The sequence below is a fragment of the Nicotiana tomentosiformis genome, unplaced genomic scaffold (genome assembly GCF_000390325.3).
Source record: "Nicotiana tomentosiformis unplaced genomic scaffold, ASM39032v3 Un00156, whole genome shotgun sequence".
NCBI classification, from domain to species: domain Eukaryota; kingdom Viridiplantae; phylum Streptophyta; class Magnoliopsida; order Solanales; family Solanaceae; genus Nicotiana; species Nicotiana tomentosiformis.
Genome location: NW_027174715.1, coordinates 22,226 through 33,945, shown reverse-complemented (window position 1 = coordinate 33,945; position 11,720 = coordinate 22,226). Strand labels below are relative to the sequence as shown.

Sequence of the window (11,720 nt, the reverse complement as noted above, 5' to 3'; positions counted from 1 at the left end):
ACCCTAAAAGAAGGAAAATGAAAACGCATTAGGCATGGTGTCACAATCCTCATCTGACTTGTACTCATAGAAAGAATTAAAATTTACAATATGATCGATTAAATAATACTAACTTCCCGTGCTTTACTTGATTGTGTATTATATTACGGTATTTAAGACAATAATTTGAATTGTGCATCATATAATACATATAATTAAAAATTTTAATAACTAATTTGACAAAAAAATGACGGCAAGTTTTAATTTAAACGGCGGAATAACTTGAAATTTTGAGAATTTTAGAAGTGATGTTATCCGATAGACTAACATTAAAATCGCATAAATAGTGTATAGTAAGCATTAGTAGTTTGACGTAAGAGTAAAGTTATTAAAATCTCATAATCTTAAATTTAAACACACATACTAATTGAATTGTGATAATATATCGGTACGGTTGAGTGTGCAAATAAATCCCACATTGATAGCGGTAAGATTTAGAGTCTGCATATAAGGTGTAAGGATCTTTTAGTGGCGTGAAGCCTTCCGGAGAAAGGTGTATAGATCTGACCTAAAACGGATAATATCATACCATGTTAAGAGTATCTTTGGGTTGGCTGAGCCCTACAACTGGTTTCAGAGCCCAATTCAACGGGACGAGTATGTTGGTAGCAAAATGAAGGTGCAAGACTTGGTTTGCTTACCCTTACGAGCTTGAAGATGTGCACATGAAAAGAAGCTAGTTGCGGGTTTCGGGAGATCAAAGTCCATATTGGTAGTTGAAAAGATTAGGAACCTCCATATAAGGTGTATGAATCTCTTAATAAGGCCTTTTGAGAAAAATCGTACCGGCTTGACCCAAAGCAAATAATATCACACTATGTTAAGAGTATCATGTAAAAATAGCACGGGCTAGTCAGTTTTCGGACTAGGTAATTGAAAAATAGCCAGCGTTTGCAAAGTCATTGAAAAATAGCCACTATTTTGCTGCAACACGGAAAGTTCCAGCATAATATACTGGAGATTGGTGCACCTGCGTATGAACTTCCAACATATTATACTGGAACTCCAGCACATGGAAAGTTCCAGCATAATATACTGGAGATTGGAGCACATGTGTATGAACTTTCAGCATATTATGCTGGACCAGTATATGCTGGAGCTCCAGTATATTATGATAGAGTTCCAGATATACTGGAGTTCCATCATAATATACTGGAGTTCCAGCATAATATACTGGAAGTTCACATGTAAAAAATTCGAATTCCAGTATATTATGCTGGAATATTTTCCGGAATTTGAACAATGTTTTCGTTCAGATTTATCTTTATATGAAAAGTGGCTAAATTTCAATTACTTTTAAAATTATGACTATTTTTCAATTACCACTTATAAATCTAACTATTTTTAAATTTCACCCGAATATCATTGAGTTGTTTTAGCCGACAAGGTACAAATATGTATAAAATCTTGTGTATAGCAATTGTGTGTGGATATAGAAAGAGCACAATATGTTCATATTTGTAATTATGATATTGTAGGGGGGCTTAAATTAAATTTCCCACTTTTGTGAATTTATCAGTGTCCTCGCTCGCTGCTCTCTGGTCACTGCTACTTGTAGAAAGTACGCGTGGCCTCCGCTGCATTTCCTTCCAGAACTGTCACACACTTCTTACTACACTTTAATTAACGAACTCCTTTGAAGCTAAACTACAGAGTCTCCAAATTACAAAAACAAGAATTAGAAACACTTGTTTTCACTCTCCCCAACCAATTCACCAGAAGAGGGAAACTAAAATATCTCGAGGCCAGCCATGTCTCTAAGCAACAATATTACAGCTTTTTTGAACTTTGTGGCGTTCATGTGTTCTATCCCCATAATCGCCGCCGGCACGTGGCTTGCTTCTAAGCCAGACAACGAGTGCATTCACTGGCTCCGTTGGCCCGTTGTTTTCATGGGTCTCGCCGTTATGCTAGTTTCTTTAGTTGGTTTTGTCGGTGCTTACTGGAAAAAAGAGGGACTTTTGGGTGTCTACTTGGTGTGTATGGCCATTCTTATCATCCTTCTCCTTGTCCTCTTAGTTCTTGCCTTTGTTGTCACGCGCCCCAACGGCGCGTATTTGGTACCCGGTAGGGGTTACAGTGAGTACAGGCTTGCTCGTTTCTCTTCCTGGCTCAGGAATCATATTACAAGTTCTGATAATTGGGGGAAGATAAGGGCTTGTTTGGCTGATTCTAATATTTGTCCTAAGCTTAATAATGAGTTTATTACTGCTGATCAGTTCTTCGCTGCTCATCTCTCCCCTATCCAGGTATATTCCACCTCTTCCTTTATTCTTCCTTTCCAAATTTAGCCCACCAACAGAGTAAGATTTTCGTTCCTCTGTTTTTTTAATTTAGAACGGTTTTTATTGAGAATTAATTTATAGCTCACTAGCAGATAGCTGTTAAGTAACTCAATCTTATTATTGCAAAGTTCGACTCATCAAGTCATTCCTTTTCCTCTTAGAACGGATTTTTAGCATGTCCAGGTAATTGAAAGAAGGTTAAAACAATCATTTTACACACACACACACAAAAAAAAAACTAGAAATAATTAGTGAAAGTAACAATTTTGCTGATTATTGTGTTGATATATTTCAACGAGATTACCCTCCAAAAAAAAAAGGGGGGGGGGGGGGGGGGCGCTCAGGATCATTACTTTTCTCATTTGTCAAAAGAGCATGAATAAAGTGCAGATAAAACAGAAGTATTTGGTGGTTGTAGAGAGCTGGAGAAAACAAAAGATAAAGGGCAAGACATGAACTAAAATGTACTATGATGAAATCATAATTTATGGTAACTTATTGGAGATTTGACTTTAATTACTGCGCCATTACCTGAGCATATTAATCTATTTATGTGTTAATTAATTAAAAATGAAAAAGGTGTTGCAACATTCAAACTTGTTATGGTGGGATGGGACCTACCATGAGAGCTTGTTGGTGAATGAAAGGATCAGTCCATAGTTTGGAAGACATTTAGTTGTTTTGTCAACCTAATAGAGTTCAAAAACTGCATTATTGCCCATACTGAGACAAACTAATATGATTCTTGACTTTGGCCCACTAGTCGAATTTACCAGGTTGTAGATTGATGAATCTGGATATCTAGATTATTCTATCTGAAAATATCAGAACATATACTCGGTGCCAAATGCCATGAATTCTAGGTTCTATACTACTTGTGTCACAAGAAATCACTATGAGCCTATATAGCTCACACAGATTCACCACATCAATGTCTGTTGAGAACTTTTTGTTCAAATTGAATGCAATCATATTTGCACGAAAGATAGTATGAATCTTACTTAGGACTTGGCATTCTTGTAGCTTATTGTTTCAGTATGCTGTCATACTGGAGAGATTTAAGTGTGCTAAGGTCTTGTGTGGAATACAAAAATTTTCCTAAGTCCTGTTTCGATCTCATGCCGATAGGACCAAGATGGAGGGGCTTGGATTGATCGAGTTAATTTGAACCTAGATCAAAAAGATTTTTTCTTTAGCACAGAGCATGTCCATTAATCATGGTGCTATGAATGAAGAGCTGACCATTGGCTGTATGCAATATATAGGAACTACCGGTCTGTGATCTTGAACCTCTCTAACTATTTATGGGCCTCTTGGCATTTGCTTTTTCCATAGACGACACTAGTAGTGACCGCTCTTTCTGGTTTCCACTTGTTAGGTGGACAAATGTACTTGACTACCCTAGGAAATCACTCTGGAATCATGGAGTTCAGATATTGTTATTTCTATACATAGTACAAGATAATGAAGGTTACTAACTAGTATATAGTAGTTGCTAGCTTCTGCATCTAATATGTTTGTTTGGGACCTTTAGTGTCTCAAGCATAAAGTGGCTTTGCACGGTCCCCATCCTCCTCCCCCTCAACAATCATCTTACTCCGTGAAGGGGTTTGGGATTGACAAGTTTTGGCTTCACAAGACACTATAGGAATTCAGGGTCTAATCTAAAGGCGATCTGAACTCGTTTTTTCTTTTCAAGTATGTCAACTAGGTAGCACAATAAATGTCGATAGTGTTTAGTAAGCATAAGTTATGATGCAACTAGTAGTTTACAAATATATTTAGCTTTATATTCTCTTTGTTTACCATTTGCTTTTTGTTCTCTCCAAATTGTGCAGTCAGGATGTTGTAAACCTCCAACAATATGTGGATACCAGTATATGAACCCAACGGTCTGGAATAACCCAACAAACACAATAGCAGACCCAGATTGCTCCATCTGGAACAATGACCCAAACCAACTGTGCTACAACTGTGATGCGTGCAAAGCTGGTTTGCTGGGAAATATCAGAAAAGAATGGAGGAAAGTTAATGTCATTCTCATCATAACTGTGGTGGTTCTCATTTGGGTATATCTCATTGCCTGCTGTGCATTCAGAAACGCCCAAACTGAACAACTTTTCCGACGTTACAAACAGGGTTGGGCTTGATTTTTTTCTTTGTATATTGTCTTCTTTGTTCTTAATGTTAGCCAATCATTATTACTATAATGAATAATGAAACAATAAACTTTCTGAAACATAAAATAGAAATAGAAAGTTAGCAACAACAGAATATCGAAATAATATCTGAAAATAATTTCAGAATAAATCGAGCTCACTGAATGCACAATGTGTCCTTAAGGAAATTATTTCCCTCAAGTACCCGAGGTGCTGGAATATTATCCTCCCAGGATAGAACGATTTAACTCACTAGTGTATTGGTACCAAAAACTCTGATGAACTGCGAACCACTCAATGGTTGTAAAACATAATGGAAAATTTTGTGCAGAAGAAAGGATCAGAAAATCTCGTAAGGAAAGATTCTGGGATCAAGTCATATTTATAGCCATTTTCTGGCACTGTATGAAACAGGTGTGAATATTTCACGTGTAGAATATTCCAGGAAAAGGATTTAAAATAATCTAGGAAAGAACTGGACCGGGTCGTGTTGTAGGTCCTGGGTTATTTTGGCTTGAATTTTTGTTAATTAATTAAATAATTGAAAGAAATTTTGTCCAAAAAGATTAATCAATCAATCGATCTTTGACCGAATTCGAATCCAAATCTGATTGTCGAGCGAGCGAGCGATGGCGTTGTGAGATTTACTTTCTTTCCAACTCATTTAACACTAAGAGAAATGCTTTCTCAATATAAGCACATTCACATTTCTTTCCACCACCAATGAGGGACACTTTGTTCTTTCCAAAGCAAAAGGGAGCTCACTTTCCCTCCACTTTCTTTCCTCAATTTCCCATTCACTAATCTTTTAATCCCAACAATCCCCCACATGAAGGGGGAATGGCTATAAGACAAAGGAATGCACGTACGAATGTGTGATTTACATACAATGATTAATTGCTTCTAGATAAGTAGGTTTCCCTTTGAACTTTCCGTAGTGAACTTATTTCGGATATATTCAGTCAATCGGTAGATTTGATATCTTTGAACCGTCGAGTTTTGTTGTATACCTAGACAACATAAGTCAAACAATCAACCCTTAACCATCTATGGTTCTCACGGTTGTATTCGTTTCAGCCATGAACATCGCCTGGTTTCATGTGTGCTTAGAGAATGGGCCTTTACTTTCATTCCCCTTGAAGCGGCTTACACTTCACACTCACATAGGTGATTTCTAATCGTGTAATCCTATAGACACACTATCTGAACATTTCCTGCCAGACTTAGCAAATCATTAAAAAGCTTTAAGCTTTATTGATTCATCAAAAAGCCTTAATGTTTTACCCTGATTTCTTAACATTGTCTTCATCACGAGAATGGGTTGAGTTATTTGACAATGTTGAACCGTCATTCATAACTTTGTTTGATCTCTTTGAGACTAACTTTTGGGATCTCCAGTCTGCTAGGTAGAGTTACTGCCATGATGACTTGTCCTAGGCCTTAACCCCATTCCCTTCGATGATCTTTCAACTGCCTCTCTAGATATGCCTTTTGTAAGTGGATCCGACACGTTATCTCTTGACTTTACGTAGTCAATCGTGATAACACCACTAGGGAGTAGTTGTCTAGCGGTATTGTGTCTCCGTCGAATGTGGTGAGATTTTTCGTTATACATAACGCTCTCTGCCATGCCTATTGCCGCTTGACTATCACAATGTATACATATATGTGTCAAAGGTTTGGGCCAAAATGGAATATCTTCCAAGAAATTTTGGAGCCATTCAACTTCTTCACCAGCCTTGTCTAAAGCTATGAATTCAGATTCTATTGTAGAACGGGTGATGCATGTTTGTTTGGATGATTTCCAAGACACTGCTCCACCCCCAATTGTGAAAACATATCCACTCGTGGATTTAACTTCAGATGATCCGGTGATCTAATTTGTATCACTATATCCCTCGATCACGGAGGGATATTTGTTATAATGCAAAGCATAATTTTGGGTATGTTTCAGATACCCCAAAACTCGTTTCATTGCCTTCAAATGCATTTGATTGGGATTAGTTGTAAATCGACTCGGTTTGCTAATAGCACATGCTATATCTGGTTGCGTACAATTCATATATACATCAAACTTCTCAATACTCTTGCATAGTCCAGTTGTGAGTCACTTTTACCTTCATTCTTTTGAAGTGCATAACTCACGTCAATTGGAGTCTTGACAATCTTGAAATCCAAATACTTGAACTTGTCAAGTAGTTTTTCAATGTAGTGAGAATGTGATAATACTATACCTTGTGGAGTCTTGTGAATTCTGATTCCTAAGATCACATTAGCAACTTCTAAGTCTTTCATGTCAAATTTGCTAGCCAACATGCGCTTAGTAGCATTTATATCTGCCATATTTTTGTTCATTATCAACATGTCATCAACATATAAACAAACAATTACTCCATGACCTGGAGTGTTTTTAATGTGAACACATTTGTCACACTCGTTGATTTTAAACCCATTTGCCAACATTGTTTGGTCAAATTTTGCACCATTGTTTGGGTGCTTGTTTAAGTCCATAAAGCGACATAACCAGTTTGCACACTTTCTTTTCTTTACCCGAAATCACAAAACCCTTAGGTTGTTCCATGTAAATCTCTTCCTCCAATTCTCCATTTAAGAAAGTTGTTTTAACATCCATTTGATGGATTTCAAGACCATACACGACCGCCAGTGCCACTAATACCCTAATATATGTTATCCTCGTTATTGGAGAGTAAGTGTCAAAGTAATCAAGATCTTCCTTTTGTCTATAACCTTTGACAACAAGTCTTGCCTTATATTTGTCAATAGTGCCATCATCTTTTATTTTCCGTTTAAAGATCCATTTCGAACCTAAAGACTTATTTTCTGGAGGAAGATCAACAAATTCCTATGTATGGTTATCCAAAATTGATTGAATCTCACTATTGACTACCTCTTTCCAAAATGCTGAATCAGAAGATGACATAACTGCTTTGAAAGTTTGAGGCTCATTTTCAAGCAAGAATGTCATAAAATATGGTCCAAAGGAAGTAGATGTTCTTTGACGTTTACTACGCCTTGGATCTTCTTTACTTGGAGTATTTTACTTTGGTTCTTCCCGTGGTCATTTAGATCTTTCACTTAACGACTTGCATTCAGTTTTATACGGATAAATGCTTTCAAAGAATTCAGCATTATCTTCTTCAATTAACGTATTAACATGAATGATTTATGAACCAAAAACCGACATGCTTTACTGTTTGTAACATATCCAATGAAAACACAATCCACAGTTTTTGGTCTAACTTTTACCCTTTTGGTTAAAGGTACTTGTACCTTTGCTAAACACCCCCACACTTTGAAATACTTCAAGTTAAGTTTTCTTTCTTTCCATTTTTCATATGGAATAGATTGCGCTTTATTGTGGGGTACTCTATTGAGTATTCGGTTAGCTGTAAGGATAGCCTTCCCCCCAAACTCTGCGGTAATCCGGAACTTATTAATAAAGAATTCATCATTTTCTTTAATGTACGATTTTTTCTTTTCGCAATTCCATTGGATTGAGGTGTGTTGGGGGCAGTAGTTTGATGGATAATTCCATATTCCGAATATATTTCGACAAACGGAGATTCATATTCTCTACCCTTATAACTTCTAATCATTTTGATCTTTTTATTCAATAGATTCTCCACTTCATTCTTGTGTTGCTTAAATGATTCAATTTACTGAAAGAGTTGCAATATGTCTTATGTTCTCTATTTTCGAAAAAAAAGACTTTAACGGTAACCTCCAGTAGCACCCCAGTAGCGACACTCCGGCATTTGCTGCTTTGCCGCCGCCGCCGCAGGTGCTGTTACAGGTAAGTCCATTTCTCTCTCTTCAGCCTCTCTCTCTCTCTCTCTCTCTCTCTCTTTCTCTTTCTCTCTCCTTCTTCTTGTCTTCTTTCTTTCTCTCTCTCTCTCTCTCTCTCTCTCTCTCTCTCTCTCTTCTTTCCTTTATTTTCCGTTCTCGCTGCCGTAGTCGGGACGTGCGTGTTCCAAGTGAGTTGCTGCAACTCCGATGACCCTTCTAGTTTTGCTTTTTCCGGCGGCCCCTGCTCCATCTTCTTCTTCCCCCCTCTCTTTCTCTCTCTCTTTTCCTTTCTCTCTCCCCCTCTTTTTTGTGTGTGTGGGTGCGTCTGTTTCTTTGGACAGGTGCAACTTCTTCCCGGCGAGGGCAGACTATTTCCCGGTGTGTTCAGATTTTCGACAAGTTTCATAAATTCCGGCAACTTCCGAACAGCTTTCCGGCGGGACGCAGCAGGACTTGTCAGTGCTCTTGAGCAGATCCGACACGCTTCAGGAAAACTTGCTCCAGGTTTTTTCGTTCTATATCTGGTACTCGTGGTATTGATATTTTTATTGTTATTTTTTCTCGTTTTGCTTTCGTGTATCTTGGACAGCTACGGTACCTTGTTTAAATTAGATTTAGCTAGACTTGTCGGCTTTTATCTATCTCTGTCTATTACTTTAGTGTATAACTAATTCATAATTTTTCTCTGCTTAGTCGGATCCCTTATTAGCACCTTGTGTACCGGTAGGTTTCTGTTTAGCCTATTCCTTTTTAGTCTATTATGCTTGTAGCTTTGTGCTGGTCTAGTAGCCGCGCCGAGCTATGATAGAGTGAGGGCATGTCCTCAGGGGGAGCGGGGGGTGGCATGGGGGGGTGGCAGGGGGCTAAGGCACCTTCTTGGTGGAGAGTGGGGTCATGGAACATATGGACTCTAACGGGGAAGTCTATAGAGTTAGCAAAGATTCTCCATAGGAGAAAAATTAACATAGCTTGTGTCCAGGAGACTAGATGGGTGGGGAACAGGGCTCAGGAGACTCATGGGTTTAAGTTGTGGTATTCATGGAGGGTGAGAGGGAAGAACGGGGTAGGCATTTTAGTTGATAAGGATCTAAGGGAGCTAGTAGTTGTTTACGCACCTCAGGTAGGTTTGGGCGAGGAGGTTAAAAGACACTTCAGGGAAGATTTGGATGGGTTGGTGCGAGGTATACCATCCACCGAGAAGCTTATTATAGGGGGTGATTTTAATGGCCAAATTGGGAGGTCGCCTGGGGGATATGACGGTGTACATGGTGGATTCATTTTGGAGATAGAAACAAAGGAGGTACTTCACTGCTGGAGTACGCTAAAGCTTTTGAGCTGGTAATCGCTAACTCATGTTTCCCGAAGAAGGCAGAGCACCTGATAACTTTCCGGAGTATGGCCGCCAAGAACCAGATTGACTATCTACTTCTCCGAAAATGTGATAGAGGTCTTTGCACGGATTGCAAGGTCATCCTAAGTGAGAATCTTACGACCCAACATATGCTTTTGATTATGGACTTGGAGATTAAGTGGACGAGGAAGAAGAGGGCTTTGTTTGGTATACCTAGGGTCAGGTGGGGTGCATTGACTAAGGACAAGGCCCAGGAGTTGGGGGAGAAGTTGCTGGCTCTGGGGGCCTGGAGGAGTAGCGGGGACACGAGTTGTATGTGGTATATGACAGCAAGTTGTTGGCTATGGGGGCCTGGAGGAGTAACGGGGACGCGAGTTGTATGTGGTCCATGACAGCAAATTGTATTAAAGAGGCGGCGAGAGAGGTGTTAGGGGTCTCAAAGGATTTTTCTGGTGGCCATAAAAGGGACAAGTGGTGGAACAAAGAGGTGCAAGGAAAAGTGAAATCCAAGAAAGCGACATATTTGAAGCTAGTAGAGAGTATAGACGAGGGTCAGAAGAGTGCTAACAGGGAGGGGTACAAGAAGTTTAGGAAGGAGGCGAAGTTGGCGGTTACTACGACTAAGACCGTAGAGTTTAGTCGTTTATACGAAGAAATTGGGGATAAAGGCTGGGACAAGAAGTTGTACAGGCTAGCAAAGGTGAGGGAGCGGAAGGCCCAGGATCTGGACCAAGTGAGATGCATAGAAGACGAGGAGGGAAGAGTTTTATTGGAGAGGGCACAAATTAGGCAGAGATGGCAGTTTTACTTCCATAAACTCTTGAATGAAGAGAGAGATAAGGGCATTGTGTTGGGGGAGTTGGAGTACTCAGAGCGGCAGCAAGATTTTGGGTACTCTAGACGCATACGAGTGGGGGAGGTTGTAGGGGCTATGCGCAGGATGAGTAGGGGTAGAGCGACTGGGCCGGACGAGATCCCGGTGGAATTCTGGAAGAGCGCGGGTAAGGAGGGCGTGGAATGGCTTGCTAGACTGTTTAACGTCATTTTTAGGACGAAGAAGATGCTCGAAGAGTGGAGGCAGAGTATGATGATCCCGTTATACAAGAACAAGGGGAATGTCCAAAACTGCAACAACTATAGGGGTATCGAGTTGTTAAGCCATATGATGAAAGTGTGGGAGAGGGTAATTGAAGGGAGGTTGATGAGGTGTGTGTCCATTTCCGAGAACCAGTTTGGTTTCATGCTGGGACGGTCGACTACTGAGGCCATTCACATTGTGAGGAGATTGGTAGAGCAGTATAGGGCGGTGAAGAATGATTTGCATATGGTGTTCATTGACCTGGAGAAAGCATACGACAAAGTCCTGAGAGAGGTTTTATGGAGATGTTTGGAGGCTAGAGGAGTGCATGTAGTGTATATTATAGTGATTCAGGACATGTATGATGGGGCTAAGACACGGGTTAGGACAACAGGAGGAGACTCTGACTACTTTCCGGTTGAGATGGGGTTGCATCAGGGATCATCGCTTAGCCCGTTTTTGTTTTCCCTGGCGATGGATTCTTCGACGCGTCACATTCAAGGGGAGGTGCCTTGGTGCTTGTTATTTGCGGATGACATAGTCCTGATTGATGAGACGCGAGGTGGCGTTAACGAGAGGCTGGAGGTATGGAGACATACACTAGAGTCTAAGGGTTTCAAGTTGAGCAGGACCAAGACAGAATACTTGGAGTGCAAGTTCAGCAGTGTTACCCAAGAGGCGGACGGGGATGTGAGACTCCATACGCAAGTCATTCCCAGGAGAGAGAGTTTCAAGTATCTGGGATTCATAATTCAGAAGAATGGGAAAATAGATGAGGATGTCACACACCGTATCAGAGCAGGGTGGATGAAGTGGAAGCTCGCTTCCGGTGTCTTGTGTGATAAAAATGTGTCGTTGAGGCTTAAGGGTAAGTTCTACAAGGTAGTGGTTAGACCGAATATGTTGTATGGGGCAAAGTGTTGGCCAGTCAAAAAGTCTCATGTCCAGCAGATAAAAGTAGCGAAAATGAGGATGTTGAGATGGATGTGTGGGCATACTAG

At 40.0% G+C, this 11,720-nt stretch overlaps 2 protein-coding genes across 2 annotated transcripts; both read left to right on the top strand.

Moving 5' to 3' along the window:
- The first annotated feature begins 1,467 nt into the window (after positions 1-1,467).
- LOC104098673 (tetraspanin-2) lies at positions 1,468-4,609 on the top strand. Its single transcript, XM_009605470.4, has 2 exons — positions 1,468-2,288; positions 4,163-4,609. The coding sequence occupies exons 1-2, from the start codon at positions 1,791-1,793 to the stop codon at positions 4,472-4,474; spliced, it is 810 nt and encodes a 269-aa protein (XP_009603765.1). The 5' UTR covers positions 1,468-1,790; the 3' UTR covers positions 4,475-4,609.
- Positions 4,610-9,134: 4,525 nt separating this feature from the next.
- LOC138903916 (uncharacterized) lies at positions 9,135-10,033 on the top strand. The gene is made up of 2 exons (XM_070192491.1): positions 9,135-9,590; positions 9,659-10,033. The coding sequence occupies exons 1-2, from the start codon at positions 9,135-9,137 to the stop codon at positions 10,031-10,033; spliced, it is 831 nt and encodes a 276-aa protein (XP_070048592.1).
- The last annotated feature ends 1,687 nt before the right edge of the window (positions 10,034-11,720 follow it).